At 47.9% G+C, this 21,841-nt stretch overlaps 1 protein-coding gene across 1 annotated transcript in view; it reads left to right on the forward strand.

The window, feature by feature from the left end:
* The window catches only part of XPO7 (exportin 7), a 73,160-nt gene that overhangs the window by 36,731 nt on the left and 14,588 nt on the right, over positions 1-21,841 (forward strand). Inside the window, exons 14-22 of the mRNA XM_058859320.1 lie at positions 847-982; positions 1,719-1,792; positions 4,162-4,242; positions 6,399-6,462; positions 8,393-8,501; positions 10,353-10,459; positions 13,178-13,266; positions 15,663-15,770; positions 20,968-21,050. Of these exons, the coding sequence (XP_058715303.1) occupies positions 847-982; positions 1,719-1,792; positions 4,162-4,242; positions 6,399-6,462; positions 8,393-8,501; positions 10,353-10,459; positions 13,178-13,266; positions 15,663-15,770; positions 20,968-21,050 (851 nt within the window). The remainder of the gene's footprint in view (positions 1-846; positions 983-1,718; positions 1,793-4,161; positions 4,243-6,398; positions 6,463-8,392; positions 8,502-10,352; positions 10,460-13,177; positions 13,267-15,662; positions 15,771-20,967; positions 21,051-21,841) is intronic.

Genomic DNA, 21,841 nt, shown 5'->3' on the forward strand with positions numbered 1-21,841 from the left:
TGCAAATTATTTGGAATATTGGAAATACTGGGAATTACTGGGAATGCTGAGCTTGGAAATACTGGGAATTCCTGGGAATAGCGAGCTCGGAATATTCCGATTTTCTGCTGCCATGAACTGGATTTTGGGATTGAAATCCAGCGGGAATTTGGGTTTCGGCAGAGAATGGGGGGAGCGAGCAGGGAAAAGGGAATTGTTCTCCCCCTTTTCCATCCCTTTTTCCCATTTGTTTTTCCCCCTTTTCCCATTTTTTCCCCCTTTTCCCATTTGTTTCCCCCTTTTCCCATTTTTTTCTCTTTTTTTCCCATTTCTTTTCCCTCTTTTCCCATTTTTCCCCTTTTCCCATTTTTTTTCCACCCTTTTCCCCTTTTTCCCCAAATTTCCCATTTTTTCCCCGATTTTCCCATTTTTTCCCCAATTTTCCCATTTTTTCCCACCCCTTTCCCATTTCTTTTCTCCCTTTTCCCATTTTTTCCCCCTTTTCCCATTTTTTCCCCCTTTTCCCATTTGTTCCCCAATTTTCCCATTTTTTCTCTTTTTTCCCATTTTTCCCCCCATTTCCCATTTCTTTCCCAAATTTCCCATTTCTTTTCCCAAATTTCCCATTTCTTTTCCCCCTTTTCCCATTTTTCCCCCCATTTCCCATTTCTTTCACAAATTTCCCATTTCTTTCCCAAATTTCCCATTTCCTTTCCCAAATTTCCCATTTCTTTTCCCATTTTTCCCCCATTTCCCATTCCTTTCCCCCCATTTCCCATTCCTTTCCCCCCATTTCCCATTCCTTTCCCAAATTTCCCATTTCCTTTCCCAAATTTCCCATTCTTTTCCGCTGTTCCCGTTTCCCAGGGTGCTGCAGCTGATGAACCTGACGGATTCCCGGCTGGCTCAGGCCGGGAATGAGAAGCTGGAATTGGCCATGCTCAGCTTCTTCGAGCAATTCCGCAAGATTTACATCGGGGATCAGGTGCAGAAATCCTCCAAGGTAACGCAAATCCCGGGAATTCCAGCCCTTTCCTTGGAAAACCGCCCCAAATCCCTTCATCCCTTCCTTTCTCCTCCTTTCAGCCAGAAATCAATCCCATTTTCCAGGATTTCTCCCTTTATTCCCAAGTTTTGGCTTTCCCAGTGTTGAGCTGAGTTGGGAATGTCGGGAATTGGAGGCCTGGATTTGGATTTTCCCTTTTTTTTTTTTATTGTTGGGATCATCCCAAACATCCCCTGATCTTTCCTGGCTTTAAAATGGGAATAAATCCCAATTTCCTTCATCCCAAGGGATTTGTAATGGTGGCTCAGGAGGTAAAAATCCCTTTTTCCAACAAAAAAAAAAACGGGAATGTTGCTCCAGGATTGAGTTCTGTTCCTTCCTGGAGGAAAAATTGGATTGGGATCAAATCCATTCCCAGGGATTTGGGAATTGCTGAGAATTCCAGAGAAATCCCCTCCGACCCTGGCTGTGTTTGGAGGTGGAGCGTGGTTAAATCCCGTTTTTTTGGGGAATTTTCCCAGGAATTTTCCTGGAAAAACCCAAATCCTCCTCCTTTAGCTCAGAGTGACCCTGCTGGAACAAAGGAAAAACAGGAAAAATCAGGAAAAACTCCGGATTAGGAACAACCCCCGGGAAAATCCCTCCTGCCAGCGAGGGCAGAGCGGATTTCTCGGGATCATTCCCAGTTTTCCTGGCGGTTTGGAATCCTTTTTTCCATGGTTTTTTTTGGCAGCTGTACCGGAGGCTCTCCGAGGTGCTGGGGCTCAACGACGAGACCATGGTGCTGAGCGTCTTCATCGGCAAGATGTGAGTGCTCCGGGAGAATTCCAGGGATTTCCTGGAATTCCCGCCGGGAAAAGCGGGATCCCAGAGATCCCAGAGATCCCAGAGATCCCAGGGATCGGGCTCAAGAGACAAACCTGGAATTTGGATCCTTGGGATTCAGGGAGCTCAGAGAGTTCTGGCTGGAATTTTCCAAATTCCACAATTCCGTCCTTTTCCCGGGATGGAATTTCTTCCCGGAATTCCGGAGGGGGGGAGGGGCCATTCCCAGACACATTCCAGCTGGGAAGGAGCTCAGAGCTTTTCCTTGGAATTCCATCCTTGGAGATTCATCCATTTCCTTGGATTTTTCCTTGGAATGTTGCAAATCGGCCTCTTCTCAGGATCCAGCCTGGAATTTTATCCCATTTTTTGGCCATTTATCCATTTTATCCAGATTTTATCCATTTTTTAATCCATTTTATCCATAATTTTATTCATTTTATCCATTTTTTATCCATCTCATCCATTATTTTATCCATTTTATCCATTATTTCATCTATTTTATCCAGTTTTTATCAATTTTTTTATCCATTTTATCAGATTTTATCCACTTTTTAATCAATTTTATCCACTTTTTATCAGTTTTTTATCCATTTTATCATATTTTATCCATTTTTTAATCCATCTCATCCATTATTTTATCCATTTTATCCATTGTTTTATCTATTTTATCCGTTTTTTTATCAATTTTTTTTCCATTTTATCCAGTTTTTATCCATTTTTTAATCCATTTTATCCATTTTTAATCCATCTCATCCATTATTTTATCCTTTCCATCAAGTTTTTATTCCAATTTTATCAATTTTATCCAGTTTTTATCCATTTTTAATCCATTTTATCCAGTTTTTATCCATTTTTAATCAATTTTATCCATTTTGATCCATTTTTAATCCGTTTTATCCAGATTTTATCCATTTTTTAATCCATCTTATCCATTTTTTATCCATTTTATCCCATTTTTTATCCATTTTATCCCATTTTTTATCCATTTTATCCCATTTTTTATCCATTTTATCCCATTTTTTATCCATTTTATCCCATTTTTTATCCATTTTATCCCGTTTTTTATCCATTTTATCCCATTTTTTATCCATTTTATCCCATTTTTATCCATTTTATCCCATTTTTTATCCATTTTATCCTATTTTTTATCCATTTTTCCCAGTTTTTATCCATTTTTCCCAGTTTTTATCCATTTTTCCTGGTTTTTATCCATTTTTTCCAGTTTTTATCCATTTTATCTCTTATTTTATCCCATTTTTATCAATTTTATCCATTTCTTCCATTATTTTATCAATTTTTCCCTGTTTTTATCCCATTTTTTATCCATTTTTTCCCAGTTTTTATCCATTTTTCCCATTTTTATCAATTTTATCCGTTTTTTCCATTATTTAATACATTTTATCCCATTTTTATCCATTTTCCCCAGTTTTTATCTGTTTTTTCCATTATTGAATCCATTTTTCCCTGTTTTTATCCCATTTTTTATCCATTTTTATTCCATTATTTTATCCATTTTATCCCATTTTTTATCCATTTAATTCCTTATTTTATCCCATTTTTATCAATTTTATCAATTTTTTCCATTATTTAATCCATTTTATCCCATTTTTATCCATTTTCCCCAGTTTTTATCTGTTTTTTCCATTATTGAATCCATTTTTCCCCGTTTTTATCCCATTTTTATCAATTTCATCCATTTTTCCATTATTTTATCCATTTTTCCGTTTTTATCCCATTTTTTATCCATTTTTTCCCAGTTTTTATCCATTTTTCCCATTTTTATCAATTTTATCCATTTTTTCCATTATTTAATCCATTTTATCCCATTTTTATCCATTTTCCCCAGTTTTTATCTGTTTTTTCCATTATTGAATCCATTTTTCCCTGTTTTATCCCATTTTTTATCCATTTAATTCCTTATTTTATCCCATTTTTATCAATTTTATCCATTTTTTCCATTATTTTATCCATTTTTCCCCGTTTTTATCCCATTTTTTATCCATTTTATCCATTTTTTCCATTATTTTATCCATTTTTCCCCGTTTTTATCTCATTTTTTATCCATTTTATCCCATTTTTTATCCCTTTTATCCCTTTCCCAGCAGCCTCTGGCTCTTTCCCATCCAATCCAGGGCGAATTTGGGAATTCCAAAGGGCTGCAAATCCCACAGAATTCCCAAACCAGAATTTCCCTTCCCAAAAATTCTCCCAAAAATCAAAAAAAAACCGGAATTCCATTCCCGATTTTCAGCCGTGGGTATAAAACCCCCCAAAATTCCTGGGGAAACGATGGGAAAAGCGGGAAAAATCCCGGGAAAAGGCGCGTGATCCGTGTTTTTCCTCGGCAGCATCACCAACCTGAAGTACTGGGGCCGCTGTGAACCCATCACCTCCAAAACCCTGCAGCTGCTCAACGACCTCTCCATCGGATATCCTTGGGAATTCCCGGGAATCGGCCGGGGATGAGCGTTTCCTTTGGGATGGGAATTCCCCCGGGCAGGGGGTGCTGGGTGGGGGGTGGTTTTCTGGGAATTCCGGGAATTCCAGGAGTTCCTGATGTTCCTGGAGTTCATGGAATTCCAGGAGTTCCAGGAGCCCATGGAATTCAAGGAATTCCAGAAGTTTCTGGATTTCCGGAAGTTCCTGGATTTCCAGGAGTTTCTGGGTTTCCAGGAGTTCCTGGAGTTCCTGGAGTTCCTGGAGCCCATGGAATTCCAGGAGTTTCTGGGTTTCCAGGAGTTCCTGACATTCCTGGAGTTCCTGGATTTCCAGGAGTTCCTGGAGCTCCTGGAGCCCATGGAATTCCAAGAATTCCAGGAGTTTCTGGACTTCCAGGAGTTCATGGAGTTCCAGGAATTCCAGGAGTTTCTGGATTTCCGGAAGTTCCTGGATTTCCAGGAGTTTCTGGATTTCCAGGAGTTCCTGGAGTTCCTGGAGTTCCTGGAGCCCATGGAATTCCAGGAGTTTCTGGGTTTCCAGGAGCTCCTGATGTTCCTGGAGTTCATGGATTTCCAGGAGTTCCAGGAGCCCATGGAATTCAAGGAAATCCAGAAGTTTCTGGATTTCCGGAAGTTCCTGGATTTCCAGGAGTTCCTGGATTTCCAGGAGTTCATGGAATTCCAGGAATTCCAGGAGTTCCTGACATTCCTGGAGTTTCTGGATTTCCAGGAGTTCATTAAGTTCCTGGAATTCCAGGAGTTCGTGGAATTTCAGGAATTCCAGGAGTTTCTGGATTTCCAGGAGTTCCTGAAATTCCAGGAGTTCATGAAGTTCCTGGAATTCCAGGAGTTTCTGGATTTCCAGGAGTTCCCGAAATTCCAAGAGTTCCTGTATTTCTGGGAGTTCCAGGAGCCCATGGAATTCCAGGATTTCATGGAATTTCAGGACTTCCAGAAGATCCTGGATTTCCAGGAGTTCCAGGAGTTCCTGACGTTCCTGGAGCTTCAGGAGTTCCAGGAATTCCAGGAGTTCCTGGATTTCCAGATCCTGAATTTTTCCCCAAGATTTGCGCTTGGGTTGTCCTTGAAAAACCAGAATTCCCAATTTATTGAGACCCAAACAGAATTCCCGACTTCCTGAAAATTCCAGGCAATTCCCAACTTCCCGAATCCTCCAGGCACAATCCCCTTCTCCCAGCCTGGCCCTGGATGTGATTTTCCAGGAATTCCAGGAGTTCCAGATCCTGAGTTTTTCCCCAACCCAAGATTTTCACAATTCGGGTTTTCCTTGGAAAAAGCAGAATTCCCAATTTATTGAATAATCCAGGCCCAATCCCGTTTTCCCAGGATGTCCCTGGGAATGGTTTTCTGGGAATTCCAGAACTTCCAGAACTTCCAGCCCCGGAGTTACCCCAAGCCGAGATTTGCACGGTTTGGGTTCTCCTTGGGAAAAAAACCAGAATTCCCAACTTTCTGAATCTTCCGGGCACGATCCCATTTTTCCAGCCTGGGTTTGGATGAGATTTTTCAGAATTCCAGAAATTCCACACATTCCAGACCTGAGTTTTTCCCCAGAAATTTGGGATTTCCTTGGAAAAAACAGAATTCCCAATTTATTGAATAATCCAGGAATGATCCCGTTTTCCCAGGATGTCCCTGGCAGGGATTTTTCCAGGAATTCCAGAACTTCCAGAAATTCCAGACCCTGGGGGGGTCTCCCCAAGCTGAGATTTTCCCAATCCGAGTTTTCCTTGGAAAAACCACAATTCCCAATTCATTGACTAATCCAGGCACAATCCCATTTTTCCAGCCTGGCTCTGGATGCGATTTTCCAGAATTCCAGAAACTCTGGGATTTCCACAAATTCCAGGAGTTCCAGGAGTCTATGGAATTCCAGGAGTTCATGGAATTTTAGGACTTCCAGAAATTCCTGGATTTCCAGGAGTTCATGGAATTTCCACAAATTCCAGACCCTGGGAGTTCTCCCCGAGCCGAGATTTTCCCAATCCGAGTTTTCCTTGGAAAACAAAACCCCACAATTCCCAACCCTGAACCCCTGGGGTCCCATCCCGTTTTCCCAGGCCGTCCCTGGGAGTGTTTTTTTCCGGGAATTCCGGGAATTGTGGGAATTCCTTGACATCCAGCACCTACAGCAGCGTGCGGAAGCTGGTGAAGCTCAGCGCCGTGCAGTTCATGCTCAACAACCACACGGTGAGCGCTCCCTTTTCCCGGGAAATCCCCTCCGGAAACCGCCGCGATTCCGGGATCTGGGGGGGTTTGGTTGGAATTCTTGGGGTGGGAGAGGTTGGGATTTGGGAATTGTTCCCGAAGGGTTTCTGCTCGCTGGGGAATCCGGCCTCGTTCCCGGGAAATTCCCGGGGGAGGAGGGGAGTGAGGGGCATTCCCAACATTCCCAACATTCCCGGCATTCCAGACATTCCCAGCATTCCAGACATTCCCAGCATTCCCAACATTCCCAGCATTCCCAACATTCCCAGCATTCCTGACATTCCCAGCATTCCAGACATTCCCAGCATTCCCAACATTCCCAGCATTCCCAACATTCCCAGCATTCCTGACATTCCCAGCATTCCTGACATTCCCAGCATTCCTGACATTCCCAGCATTCCCGACATTCCCAGCATTCCCGGCATTCCCAGCATTCCTGGCATTCCCAGCATTCCTGGCATTCCCAGCATTCCTGGCATTCCCAGCATTCCTGACATTCCCAGCATTCCTGACATTCCCAGCATTCCTGGCATTCCCAGCATTCCTGACATTCCCAGCATTCCCGGCATTCCCAGCATTCCCAGCATTCCCGACATTCCCAGCATTCCTGGCATTCCCAGCATTCCTGGCATTCCCAACATTCCTGGCATTCCCAGCATTCCTGGCATTCCAAACATTCCCGGCATTCCTGACATTCCCAGCATTCCTGGCATTCCCAACATTCCCGGCATTCCTGGCATTCCAAACATTGCCAGCATTCCTGACATTCCCAGCATTCCCAACATTCCCAGCATTCCCAGCATTCCTGACATTCACTGCATTCCTGGCATTCCCAGCATTCCCAACATTCCCGGCATTCCTGACATTCCTGACATTTGCTGCATTCCTGGCATTCCCAACATTCCCGGCATTCCTGACATTCCCAACATTCCAAACATTGCCAGCATTCCCAGCATTCCAGGCATTCCCAGCATTCCCGACATTCCCGGCATTCCCAACATTCCCAACATTCCCAGCATTCCCAGCATTCCCGACATTCCCGACATTCCCGGCATTCCCATCATTCCCAGATTCCGTGATGTTCCCGTGGAGCTGGGATTCCCTTGGGAACGAGGGGAATTCCTGCCGGTTTTCCAGGCATTCCCAGGGTGTTTTCCTGGAATTCTGGAATTCCTGGAGTTCAGAGATTATTTCCAGGAATTCCTGGAGTTCCCAGGATGTTCTTCAGGCATTCCCAGGATTTTTTCCTGGAATTCCTGCATCTCCACGAGGTTTTCCGGGCACTCCCAGGGTGTTTTCCTGGAATTCCCAGGACCTCCAGCCCCAGTTCCCATCCTGGAATTCCATTTTTCCATGGAAAACAGCCGGGAATCAGCCTGAAGGGATTCCCCTCCCAGAGGCAGCGCCAGAATTCCCAGAATTCCCCCAGGAATTCCAGGGGGAGGGAGAAGAGCGGGATTTACCGGCTCCGGGAATTCCAGCAGATTCCATCATTCCTTAAAATCCTCTGGATTTTGGGATCAGCCGGGAATTGTGGATCCCAAGGATCCAATGGGAATTCCAGAAAATTCCATCATTCCTTAAAATCCTCTGGATTTTGGGATCAGCCGGGAATTGTGGATCCCAAGGATCCAATGGGAATTCCAGAAAATTCCATCATTCCTTAAAATCCTCTGGATTTTGGGATCTGCTGGGAATTGTGGATCCCAAGAATCCAATGGGAATTCCAGAAAATTCCATCATTCCTTAAAATCCTCTGGATTTTGGGCTCAGCCGGGAATGCTGGCTCAGCTCCATCCGCTGCATCCCAGATTTCCCACCCCCCATTGCTCAGGGCAGCTTTTCCAGGCGGGAATTTTTTTCCCAGGGGGGCTTTTCCCACTTTTCCCATCCCGGTTTTTTCCTTTTCCAGAGCGAGCACTTTTCCTTCCTGGGAATCAACAACCAGTCGAGCCTGTCGGACATGCGCTGCCGCACCACCTTCTACACCGCGCTGGGCCGCCTGCTCATGGTGGATCTGGGTAAATCCCGGCAATTCCGGCAATTCCGGAAAATCCCAAACCTCCCGGGATTTGGGCATTTTGGGAAGGAGCCGGGAAAAATGATCGGGATTCGGGAATTGAGGAGGGAAAATGGGGAGGGATTTTAACAGCTGGAAATTTGGGATTGGATTTTTTTCCGTCCCGCAGGGATTTGGGATCAACTTTTCCATCCTAAAATTTGGGATCAGTTTTCCCATCCCGCAGGGATTTGGGATCAACTTTTCCATCCTGAGATTTGGGATCAACTTTTCCATCCTAAAATTTGGGATCAGTTTTCCCATCCTGAGATTTGGGATCAACTTTTCCATCGGTTTCCCAGCCCACCAAGAATTGGGATTTGATTTTTCAGTCCCAAAATTTGGGATTCAATCCCAAAATTTGGGATCAGTTTCCCATCCCACCAAAATCTGGGATTCAATCCTAAAATTTGGGATCAGTTTTCCCATCCTGAGATTTGGGATCAACTTTTCCATCCTAAAATTTGGGATCAGTTTTCCCGTCCTGAGATTTGGGATCAACTTTTCCATCCTAAAATTTGGGATCAGTTTTCCCATCCCGCAGGGATTTGGGATCAACTTTTCCATCCTAAAATTTGGGATCAGTTTTCCCATCCTGAGATTTGGGATTCAATCCTAAAATTTGGGATCGGTTTTCCCATCCTGAGATTTGGGATCAACTTTTCCGTCAGTTTCCCAGCCCACCAAGAATTGGGATTCGATTTTTCAGTCCCAAAATTTGGGATTCAATCCTAAAATTTGGGATCAGTTTCCCATCCCACAAAAAACTGGGATTCAATTTTTCAATCCCAAAATTTGGGATCAGTTTTCCATCACACCAAGATTTGGGATCAACTTTCCCAAATCCCAAAAATTTGGGATCAGTTTTTCCAGGCCACCAAAATTTGGGATTCAATCCCAAGATTTGGGATCGATTTTCCCATCCCACCCAAACTGGGAATAAATTTTCCCATCCCAAAATTTGGGATCAATTTTCCCATCCCCACGTCCCAAATTTTTCCTCCTGGATCCGGGGTCATTCCCAACCCTCTGGAAGTTCCGTTTGGGAAGGACCCGGCTCCATCTGGATCCCTCCGGCTCCGTGGGGCCGCCTGGCCCGGGAGATTCCCAGGGATTTTCCAGGGATTTTCCATGGATTCCATGACTTTTTCCCGTTCCAGGGGAGGATGAGGATCAGTCTGAGCAGTTCCCAAGGGGTTTCCCATGGAATTTCCATGGATTTTCCATGGATTTTCCTGCTTTTCCAGGGGAAGATGAGGGTCAGTACGAGCAGTTCTCAGGGGGTTTCCATAGATTTTCCATGGATTTTCCATGGATTTTCCATGGGTTTTCCATGGATTTTCCTGTTTCCAGGGGTGGATGAGGATCAGTACGAGCAGTTCTCAGGGGGTTTCCATAGATTTTCCATGGATTTTCCATGGATTTTCCACAGATTTCCCATGGGTTTTCTATGGATTTTTCTGGTTTTCCAGGGGAGGATGAGGATCAGTCTGAGCAGTTCATGGGGGTTTTTCCCATGGGTTTTCCATGGATTTTCCTGCTTTTCCAGGGGAGGATGAGGATCAGTCCGAGCAGTTCCCAGGGGGGTTTCCATAGGTTTTCCATGGATTTTCCATGGATTTTCCCTGTTTTTCCAGGAGAAGACGAGGATCAGTACAGGCAGTTCCCAGGGGGTTTCCCATGGGTTTTCCATGGGTTTTCCATGGATTTTCCCTGTTTTTCCAGGAGAAGACGAGGATCAGTACAGGCAGTTCCCAGGGGGGTTTCCATAGGTTTTCCATGGATTTTCCATGGATTTTCCGTGTTTTTCCAGGAGAAGACGAGGATCAGTACGAGCAGTTCATGCTGCCGCTCACCGCTGCCTTCGAGGCCGTGGCTCAGATGTTCAGCACCAACTCCTTCAACGAGCAGGAGGCCAAGGTCAGCTGGGAGAAAATTCCCAACTTTTCCCACTTTTCTGGGATTCATCCCATGGGATTGGGGGGTTTTAGGGAGCAGGGAGCTGTGCTGAGCTCCGGGAGAGAAACGGGAATGGTGGGAGCTTCCCAAGGGGGCTGGGGGTGCCTGAATCCCTCGGGATCAGATCGGTGGGAATTGGGGGTTCCTGAATCATTGGGATCAATCCAGAGGGAATTTGGGATTGATCCAGAGGGAATTGGGATCAATCCAGAGGGAATTGGGGGTTCCTGAATCTTTGGGATCAATCCAGAGGGGATTGGGGATCCCTGAATCTTTGGGATCAATCTGGGGGGAACTGGGATTAATCCAGAGGGATTTGGGGGTTCCTGAATCTTTGGGATCATTCCAGAGGGGACTGGGGGTTCCTGAATCCCTCAGGATCCATCCAGGGGGAACTGGGATCAATCCAGAGGGGATTTGGGATCCCAGAATCCCTTGGATCAATCCAGAGGGAATTGGGATCCCTGAATCCCTTGGGATCAATCCAGAGGGAATTGGGGGTGCCTGAATCTTTGGGATCAATCCAGAGGGGATTTGGGATCCCAGAATCCCTTGGATCAATCCGGATGGGATTTGGGATCCCAGAATCCCTTGGATCAATCCGGATGGGATTTGGGATCCCAGAATCCCTTGGATCAATCCGGATGGGATTTGGGATCCCTGAATCCCTTGGATCAATCCGGATGGGATTTGGGATCCCTGAATCCCTTGGATCAATCTGGATGGGATTTGGGATCCCAGAATCCCTTGGATCAATCCGGAAGGAGCCGGGGGTGCGGGGTTGGGCTGGATTGAATTATTGTGCTCGATTCTGTTCTTGATTCCGTCTGCTGCATTTCACTGATGGCATTTCCTGTGTCCGTGTGTCCATTGTTCCGTGTGTCCGTCTGTCCGTCTGTCCGTTATTCCGTGTGTCCGTGTGTCCATTGTTCCATGTGTCCGTGTGTCCATTGTTCTGTCTGTCCGTGTGTCTGTTATTCCGTGTGTCCGTGTGTCTGTGTCCGTGTGTCCATTGTTCCGTGTGTCCGTGTGTCCGTTATTCCATGTGTCCATGTGTCCGTGTGTCCGTGTGTCTGTGTGTCCATTGTTCTGTATGTCCATTGTTCCATGTGTCCGTGTGTCCATTGTTCCGTGTGTCTGTGTGTCCGTGTGTCCGTTGTTCCATGTGTCCGTTATTCCGTGTCCATGTGTCCGTGTGTCTGTGTGTCTGTATGTCCATTGTTCCGTGTGTCTGTGTGTCCATTGTTCTGTATGTCCATGTGTCCATGTGTCCGTGTGTTCATTGTTCCATGTGTCCGTTGTTCCATTGTTCTTTGTGTCCGTGTGTTCCATGTGTCCATTGTTCCGTGTGTCCATTGTTCCGTGTGTCCATTGTTCCGTGTGTCTGTGTGTCCGTGTGTCCGTTGTTCCATGTGTCCGTTATTCCGTGTCCATGTGTCCGTGTGTCCATGTGTCCATGTGTCCATGTGTCCATGTGTCCGTGTGTCCGTGTGTCCATGTGTCCATGTGTCCATGTGTCCGTGTGTCCGTGTGTCCGTGTGTCCGTTGTTCTGGTTCCATTCCGTGTCCGTGTGTTCCATGTGTCCGTGTGTCCGTGTGTCCGTGTGTCCGTGTGTCCGTTGTTCCATGTGTCCATGTGTCCGTTGTTCTGTCTGTCCGTGTGTCTGTGTGTCTGTTATTCAATGCGACTGTGTGTCCTTTGTTCCGTGTGTCTGTTATTCAATGTGTCCGTGTGTCCATTATTCCGTGTGTCCGTGTGTCCATGTGTCCGTGTGTCCATGTGTCCGTGCGTCCGTGTGTCCATGTGTCCATGTGTCCGTTGTTCCATGTGTCCATGTGTCCGTGTGTCCATGTGTCCGTGTGTCCATGTGTCCATGTGTCCATGTGTCCGTGTGTCCATGTGTCCGTGTGTTCCATGTGTCCGTGTGTCCATGTGTCCATGTGTTCCATGTGTCCGTGTGTCCATGTGTCCATGTGTTCCATGTGTCCGTGTGTCCATTGTTCCGTGTGTTCATGTGTCCGTTGTTCCATGTGTCCGTGTGTCCATGTGTCCATGTGTTCCATGTGTCCGTGTGTCCATTGTTCCATGTGTCCGTGTGTCCGTTGTTCTGTGTGTCCGTGTGTCCGTGTGTCCATTATTCCATGTGTCCGTGTGTCCGTGTGTCCGTTGTTCCGTGTGTCCGTGTGTCCGTGTGTTCATTATTCCATGTGTCCGTGTGTCCGTGTGTCCATGTGTCCGTGTGTCCGTGTGTCCGTGTGTCTGTATGTCCATTGTTCCATGTGTCCGTGTGTCCATTGTTCCGTGTGTCCGTTATTCCATGTGTCCGTGTGTCCATGTGTCCGTGTGTTCCATGTGTCCATGTGTCCATGTGTCCGTTGTTCCATGTGTCTGTGTGTCCGTGTGTCCATTGTTCTGTCTGTCCGTGTGTCCGTGTGTCCGTGTGTCCGTGTGTCCATTATTCCGTGTGTCCGTCTGTCCGTGTGTCCATGTGTCCATGTGTCCGTGTGTCCATTGTTCTGTCTGTCCGTGCGTCTGTGTGTCCGTTATTCAATGCGTCTGTGTGTCCATTATTCCATGTGTCCGTGTGTCCGTGTGTCCGTGTGTCCATTATCCCGTGTGTCCGTGTGTCCGTGTGTCCGTGTGTCCGTTGTTCCATGTTTCCTGTTCCGGTTTCCCAGCGCACTCTGGTGGGGCTGGTGCGGGATCTTCGCGGCATCGCCTTCGCCTTCAACGCCAAGAGCAGCTTCATGATGCTCTTCGAGTGGATGTATCCTTATCCCGAAATTCCCGAAATTCCCACAATTCCCGTCCTGCTCCGGGACTTATCCCGAAATTCCCGAAATTCCCATCCTGCTCCAGGATTTATCCCGAAATTCCCGAAATTCCCACAATTCCCGTCCTGCTCCGGGACTTATCCCGAAATTCCCACAATTCCCGTCCTGATCCTGGACTTATCCCGAAATTCCCGCAATTCCCGCAATTCCCGTCCTGCTGCAGAACTTATCCCGAAATTCCCGCAATTCCCACAATTCCTATCCTGCTCTGGAACTTATCCCACAATTCCCATCCTGCTCCAGGACTTATCCCGAAATTCCCACAATTCCCATCCTGCTCCGGGACTTATCCCGAAATTCCCACAATTCCCATCCTGCTCTGGAACTTATCCTGAAATTCCTGTCCCACAATTCCCGTCCTGCTCCAGGACTTATCCCGAAATTCCCGCAATTCCCGTCCTGCTCCAGAAATTATCCCAAAATTCCCGCAATTCCCATCCTGCTCCGGGACTTATCCCAAAATTCCTGTCCCACAATTCCCATCCTGCTCTGGGATTTATCCTGCAATTCCTGCAATTCCTGTCCTGCTCCAGAACTTACCCCGCAATTTATCCTGCAATTCCTGCCCCGCAATTCCCCAGCCCACAATTCCCACAATTCCCACAATTCCTGCAATTCCTGCCCCACAATTCCTGCCCTGCTCCAGAATTTATCCCAAAATTCCCACAATTCCCACAATTCCTGCAATTCCTGCCCCACAATTCCTGCCCTGCTCCAGAATTTATCCTGCAATTCCCCAGCCTGGAATGCCCAATCCCAACTCCTGACACTCCCCCAATGTCAACTCCCAAATCCTCCCTGATCCCGGCATTCCCACAATCCCAAACTCCCAGAATTCCCAGAATTCCCAACTCCCTGATCCCAAAATTCCCGGCATTCCCACAATCCCCAACTCTCATAATTCCCACAATCCCAACTCCCTGATCCCAGAATTCCCACAATCCCAGAATTCCCACAATCCCAGAATTCCCGGCATTCCCGCAATCCCAAACTCCCAGAATTCCCAGAATTCCCAGAATTCCCAACTCCCTGATCCCAGAATTCCCACAATCCCAGAATTCCCGGCATTCCCGCAATCCCAAACTCCCAGAATTCCCAGAATTCCCAGAATTCCCAGAATTCCCAGAATTCCCAACTCCCTGATCCCAAAATTCCTGGCATTCCCACAATCCCCAACTCTCATAATTCCCACAATCCCAACTCCCTGATCCCAGAATTCCCACAATCCCAGAATTCCCACAATCCCAGAATTCCCAGCATTCCCACAATCCCAAACTCCCATCGCTCCCTCCATGGGAACACCCCCAGACATTCCGCCTGCCTGGGAATTCCCGGAATTTTCCTGGGAATTTCCCTTGGACCCACAGGATTTTGTGTTCTTCATTCCCAAAAATCCCCATTCCCAGGAATGCCCTGGATTTCCCTGGGAATTCCCTTGGATTTATGGGATTTAGCGTCCCTCATTCCCAAAAATCCCACTTTGCCTCAAAAAATTGGGATTTTCCTCTTCCCTCTCTTCCAAAAAAACCTTTTTGGCTTCCGGTTTCTCTTAAAAATTGGGATTTCCATAAAAAAAAAATTGGGATTTCCTGTTAAAATTTGGGATTTTCTTAAAAAAAATTGGGATTTTTTTTAAAAAAAATTGGGACTTCCTTAAAAAAAATTGGGATTTCCTTATAAAAAATCGGGATTTTCTTGAAAAAAAATTGGGAATTTCTTTTAAAAATAGGGATTTCCTTAAAAAAAAATGGGATTTCCTTTAAAAAAAAAATGGGGTTTCTTTAAAAAACTGGGATTTCCTTTAAAAAACTGGGATTTCTTTAAAAAAAATTGGGATTTCCTTAAAAAAAATTGGGATTTCCTTAAAAAAGTTGGGATTTCCTTAAAAAAAAAAATTGGAATTTCCTTATAAAAAATTGGGATTTCCTTAAAAAAATTGGGATTTTTCTCTTCCTTTTTCCTCCAAAAATAAAAAAATGAAAACAAAACCAGTTCTTTTTCCCAAAAAATCCCTTTTGGGCTCCCGATTTTACCTTAAAAAATTGATTTTTTTTTCTTTGGGATCCTCCCCAAAAAAAAAACCCTTTTGGATTTTTTGTTTCCTATAAAAAAATCCAGGATTTTCCCTTTGGATTTCCCCACACTTTTGATTTATTATGAGCTAATTAATTCAAAATTTCAAAAAATTAATTAAAATTAATTTAAAAACGACCCCAAATTCCATCCTCTTTGGGATATATTCCTATTTATATATTTGGGATGTATTTTTGGGATATTCCCGTGGGATTTTGGCTCTGGAAAATTGGGAATTCCTTAATTCCAAGGGCAGTTATCCGTCGTACATGCCCATCCTGCAGCGCGCCATCGAGCTCTGGTACCACGACCCCGCCTGCACCACGCCCGTGCTCAAACTCATGGCAGAGCTGGTCCACAACAGGTAGGAATTCCCAAAAAAACCTGCAATTCCCAAAAAAACCTGCAATTCCCAAAAAAACCTGCAATTCCCAAAAAAACCTGCAATTCCAGCTGCCAATGGGAGATTTCAGCCCTTGGGGTGCGGTCGTTGCCCCAAAAAATCCTCGTCTTCCTCAGTTTTTCCTCGGTTTTCCTCTTCTTTCCTCCCCAATCCTCAATTCTATCTCATCTTCAGTCCCAAATTTTCATTTTTTCCTCCCAAATCCTCATTTTTCCCTCATTTTTTCTCATTTTTCCCTCATTTTTTCCTAACATTTTCCTCATTCTTAGTACCAAATCCTCATTTTCCCTCATTTTCTCCTCCAAATGCTCATTTTTTCCTGATTTTTCCTCATTTTTTCTTCCCAAATCCCCAATTTTTTCCTTATTTTTCCTCCCCAATCCTCATTTTTTCCTCATTTTTTTCACACTTTTCCTCCCAAATCCTTACTTTTTCCTTTAGTCCCAAATCCTCATTTTTCTCATTTATCCCTCAGTTTTCCTCCCAAATCCTCATTTTTCCTCATTTTTTCCCATTCTTTGTCCCAAATCTCCACTTTCCCCCATTTTCCCCTCGTAAATCCCATTTACAACAGGCAGCAATTCCCAAACCCTTGTGATTTCAGGGAATTCTGCAGCTTGGAAAAGCTTTAAAGCTGATTCCATCCCCTTGTGTGTCCTTCTTGCCCCAAATCCTCCTGGTTTTCCCCCATTTTTTCCTTCTTTTCCCCCCAAATCCCCATTTTCCCCTCCTAAATCCCGTTTAGAACAGGCAGGAATATCCTTTCAATCCGGGATTCCATGGAATTCTGCCAGGGAGGGGTTTGGATCCAGCTCAGTATCCCAGGGGAGGGAAAGGTTCTCCTGATCTGGGGGCACTCCCAGGGATCCCTGGAATTCCTTGGGAATTCCATCCCCACCCTCCCAGCCAGGAATTCCTTCCCCAAATCCCATCCCATCCCTGTTTTCCGAGCTGAAGCCGTTCCCTGGCTCCTGTCCCTCCATCCCTTGGCCTCTCCACCTCTCCTGGAGCCCTGGAATGTTCTGGAAGCTCTCCCTGGAGTTTCCCCTCTCCCGGGGCTCATTCCCAGCTCATTCCCGGCTCATTCCCGGCTCATTCCCAGCCTCATTCCCAGCTCATTCCCAGCTCATTCCCAGCTCATTCCCAGCTCATTCCCAGCTCATTCCCAGCTCATTCCCAACCTCATTCCCAGCCTCATTCCCAGCCTCATTCCCAGCTCATTCCCAACCTCATTCCCAGCTCATTCCCAGCTCATTCCCAGCTCATTCCCAACCTCATTCCCAGCCTCATTCCCAGCCTCATTCCCAGCTCATTCCCAGCCTCATTCCCAGCTCATTCCCAGCTCATTCCCAGCTCATTCCCGGCTCATTCCCAGCTCATTCCCGGCTCATTCCCAGCTCATTCCCGGCTCATTCCCAGCTCATTCCCAGCCTCATTCCCGGCTCATTCCCGGCTCATTCCCGGCCTCATTCCCGGCTCATTCCCGGCTCATTCCCAGCTCATTCCCAGCTCATTCCCACCTCATTCCCAGCTCATTCCCAGCCTCATTCCCAGCTCATTCCCAGCCTCATTCCCAGCTCATTCCCAGCTCATTCCCAGCCTCATTCCCAGCTCATTCCCAGCTCATTCCCAGCTCATTCCCAGCTCATTCCCAGCTCATTCCCGGCTCATTCCCAGCTCATTCCCAGCTCATTCCCAGCTCATTCCCAGCTCATTCCCAGCTCATTCCCAGCTCATTCCAGGCTCATTCCCAGCCCATTCCCGGCTCATTCCCGGCTCATTCCCAGCTCATTCCCAGCTCATTCCCAGCTCATTCCCAGCCTCATTCCCAGCCTCATTCCCAGCTCATTCCCAGCTCATTCCCAGCCTCATTCCCAGCTCATTCCCAGCCTCATTCCCAGCCTCATTCCCAGTTCATTCCCAGCTCATTCCCAGCCTCATTCCCAGCCTCATTCCCGGCTCATTCCCAGCCTCATTCCCGGGTTCATTCCCAGCTCATTCCCGGGTTCATTCCCAGCTCATTCCCAGCTCATTCCCAGCTCATTCCCGGCTCATTCCCAGCTCATTCCCAGCTCATTCCCGGCTCATTCCCGGCTCATTCCCAGCCTCATTCCCGGGCTCATTCCCAGCTCATTCCCGGGTTCATTCCCAGCTCATTCCCAGCTCATTCCCAGCCTCATTCCCAGCTCATTCCCAGCTCATTCCCAGCCTCATTCCCGGCTCATTCCCGGGTTCATTCCCAGCTCATTCCCAGCTCATTCCCAGCCTCATTCCCAGCCTCATTCCCAGCTCATTCCCAGCTCATTCCCAGCCTCATTCCCAGCTCATTCCAGGCTCATTCCCGCCTCATTCCCAGCCTCATTCCCAGCTCATTCCCAGCCTCATTCCCAGCTCATTCCCAGCTCATTCCCAGCTCATTCCCAGCCTCATTCCCAGCCTCATTCCCAGCCTCATTCCCAGCTCATTCCCAGCTCATTCCCAGCTCATTCCCAGCCCATTCCCAGCTCATTCCCAGCTCATTCCCAGCCTCATTCCCAGCTCATTCCCGGGTTCATTCCAGGCTCATTCCCAGCTCATTCCCAGCTCATTCCCAGCTCATTCCCAGCTCATTCCCAGCTCATTCCCAGCTCATTCCCAGCTCATTCCCAGCTCATTCCCAGCTCATTCCAGGCTCATTCCCAGCCCATTCCCGGCTCATTCCCGGCTCATTCCCAGCTCATTCCCAGCTCATTCCCAGCCCATTCCCAGCTCATTCCCAGCTCATTCCCAGCTCATTCCCAGCCTCATTCCCAGTTCATTCCCAGCTCATTCCCAGCCTCATTCCCAGCCTCATTCCCGGGTTCATTCCCAGCTCATTCCCGGGTTCATTCCCAGCTCATTCCCAGCTCATTCCCAGCTCATTCCCGGCTCATTCCCAGCTCATTCCCAGCTCATTCCCGGCTCATTCCCGGCTCATTCCCAGCCTCATTCCCGGGCTCATTCCCAGCTCATTCCCGGGTTCATTCCCAGCTCATTCCCAGCTCATTCCCAGCCTCATTCCCAGCCTCATTCCCAGCTCATTCCCAGCTCATTCCCAGCCTCATTCCCAGCTCATTCCAGGCTCATTCCCGCCTCATTCCCAGCCTCATTCCCAGCTCATTCCCAGCCTCATTCCCAGCTCATTCCCAGCTCATTCCCAGCTCATTCCCAGCCTCATTCCCAGCCTCATTCCCAGCCTCATTCCCAGCTCATTCCCAGCTCATTCCCAGCTCATTCCCAGCCCATTCCCAGCTCATTCCCAGCTCATTCCCAGCCTCATTCCCAGCTCATTCCCGGGTTCATTCCAGGCTCATTCCCAGCTCATTCCCAGCTCATTCCCAGCTCATTCCCAGCTCATTCCCAGCTCATTCCCAGCTCATTCCCAGCTCATTCCCAGCCTCATTCCCGGCTCATTCCCAGCCTCATTCCCAGCTCATTCCCAGCTCATTCCCATCTCATTCCCAGCTCATTCCCAGCTCATTCCCGGCTCATTCCCAGCCTCATTCCCGCCTCATTCCCAGCTCATTCCCAGCCTCATTCCCGGCTCATTCCCAGCCTCATTCCCGCCTCATTCCCAGCTCATTCCCAGCTCATTCCCAGCTCATTCCCGGCTCATTCCCAGCTCATTCCCGGCTCATTCCCAGCTCATTCCCGGCTCATTCCCAGCTCATTCCCAGCTCATTCCCGGCTCATTCCCAGCTCATTCCCAGCTCATTCCCAGCTCATTCCCAGCTCATTCCCAACCTCATTCCCAGCTCATTCCCAGCTCATTCCCAGCTCATTCCCAGCTCATTCCCAGCCTCATTCCCAGCTCATTCCCAGCCTCATTCCCAGCTCATTCCCAGCTCATTCCCAGCTCATTCCCAGGGCTCATTCCCAGCTCATTCCCAGCTCATTCCCAGCCTCATTCCCAGCCTCATTCCCAGCCTCATTCCCAGCTCATTCCCAGCTCATTCCTGGGCTCATTCCCAGCCTCATTCCCAGCCTCATTCCCAGCTCATTCCCAGCTCATTCCCAGCTCATTCCCAGCTCATTCCTGGCTCATTCCCAGCTCATTCCCGGCTCATTCCCAGCCTCATTCCAGGCTCATTCCCAGCTCATTCCCGGCTCATTCCCAGCTCATTCCCAGCTCATTCCCAGCTCATTCCCAGGCTCATTCCCGGCTCATTCCCAGCTCATTCCCAGCCCATTCCCAGCCCATTCCCGGCTCATTCCCAGCTCATTCCCAGCTCATTCCCGGCTCATTCCCGGCTCATTCCCGGCTCATTCCCGGCTCATTCCCGGCTCATTCCCGGCTCATTCCCAGCCTCATTCCCAGGGCTCATTCCCAGCTCATTCCCAGCTCATTCCCAGCTCATTCCCAGCTCATTCCCAGCTCATTCCCAGCCTCATTCCCAGCTCATTCCCGGCTCATTCCCGGCTCATTCCCGGGTTCATTCCCGGCTCATTCCCGGCTCATTCCCAGCTCATTCCCGGCTCATTCCCAGCTCATTCCCAGCTCATTCCCGGCTCATTCCCAGCTCATTCCCAGCTCATTCCCGGCTCATTCCCAGCTCATTCCTGGTCTCATTCCCAGCTCATTCCCAGGCTCATTCCCGGCTCATTCCCAGCTCATTCCCGGGTTCATTCCCAGCTCATTCCCAGCTCATTCCCAGCTCATTCCCAGCTCATTCCCGGCTCATTCCCAGCTCATTCCCAGCCTCATTCCCAGCTCATTCCCAGCTCATTCCCAGCTCATTCCCAGGGCTCATTCCCAGCTCATTCCCAGCTCATTCCCGGCTCATTCCCAGCTCATTCCCAGCCTCATTCCCAGCTCATTCCCAGCTCATTCCCAGCTCATTCCCAGCTCATTCCCAGCTCATTCCCAGCTCATTCCCAGCCTCATTCCCAGCCTCATTCCCAGCTCATTCCCAGCCTCATTCCCAGCTCATTCCCAGCCTCATTCCCAGCCTCATTCCCGGCTCATTCCCAGCCTCATTCCCAGCTCATTCCCAGCCTCATTCCCAGCCTCATTCCCAGCTCATTCCCAGCTCATTCCCGGCTCATTCCCAGCTCATTCCCAGCTCTTTCCCAGCTCATTCCCAGCTCATTCCCAGCTCATTCCCGGCTCATTCCCGGCTCATTCCCGTTTTTCCCGCAGATCCCAGCGGCTGCAGTTCGATGTCTCCTCTCCCAACGGGATCCTGCTTTTCCGTGAGACCAGCAAGATGATCACGACCTACGGTGAGGATCCCGGAGCCTGGCAGGGTAGAGAGATCCATGGAAAAATCCTGGAATCATCTGGGAAAAATCCTGGAATCATTCATGGATAAATCCTGGAATCATCCTGGAAAAATCCTGCATTTATTCGTGGATCAATCCTGGATTCATCCTGGAAAATTCCTGGATTTGTTCATGGATAAATGCTGGCTTCATCCTGGAAACATTTTGGAAAAATCCTGGATTCATTCATGGATAAACCCTGGATTCATCCTGGATAAATCCTGGATTCATTCATGGATTCATCTTGGAAGAATCCTGGAAAAAGTCCTGGAAAAATCCAGGATTTATCCTTGAAAATTCCTGGATTTGTTCATGGATAACTCCTGGATTCATCCCTGGATAACTCCTGGATGATCCGGGATAAATCCTGCATTCCCTGGGATGAGCTGCTGGAAGCTCGGAGCGCAGGGAAAAACCAGGAAAAGCAGGAAAAGGCGGAATCGGCAGGGAGAGCATTCCCAACCTCGGGATCGCTGCTCCCACGTGGATCAGTGCCCTCCTGTATTCCCAGGAAAATCATGGAATGCTTTGGGTGGGAATGGCTTCGAAATCCCAGATTTGGGGTTGGAATGGGTTTGAAATCCCATCCCAATTCCCAGATTTTGGGTTGGGAATGGCTTTGAAATCTCATTCCAGTCTTGATTTGGGGTTGGAATGGATTTGAAATCCCAGATTTGGGGTTGGAATGGGCTTGAAATCCCATCCCATTTGGAATTCATGGGATCATGGAAGGGTTTGGGTTGGAATGGATT

The sequence above is a fragment of the Poecile atricapillus genome, chromosome 29 (genome assembly GCF_030490865.1).
Source record: "Poecile atricapillus isolate bPoeAtr1 chromosome 29, bPoeAtr1.hap1, whole genome shotgun sequence".
NCBI lineage: Eukaryota > Metazoa > Chordata > Aves > Passeriformes > Paridae > Poecile > Poecile atricapillus.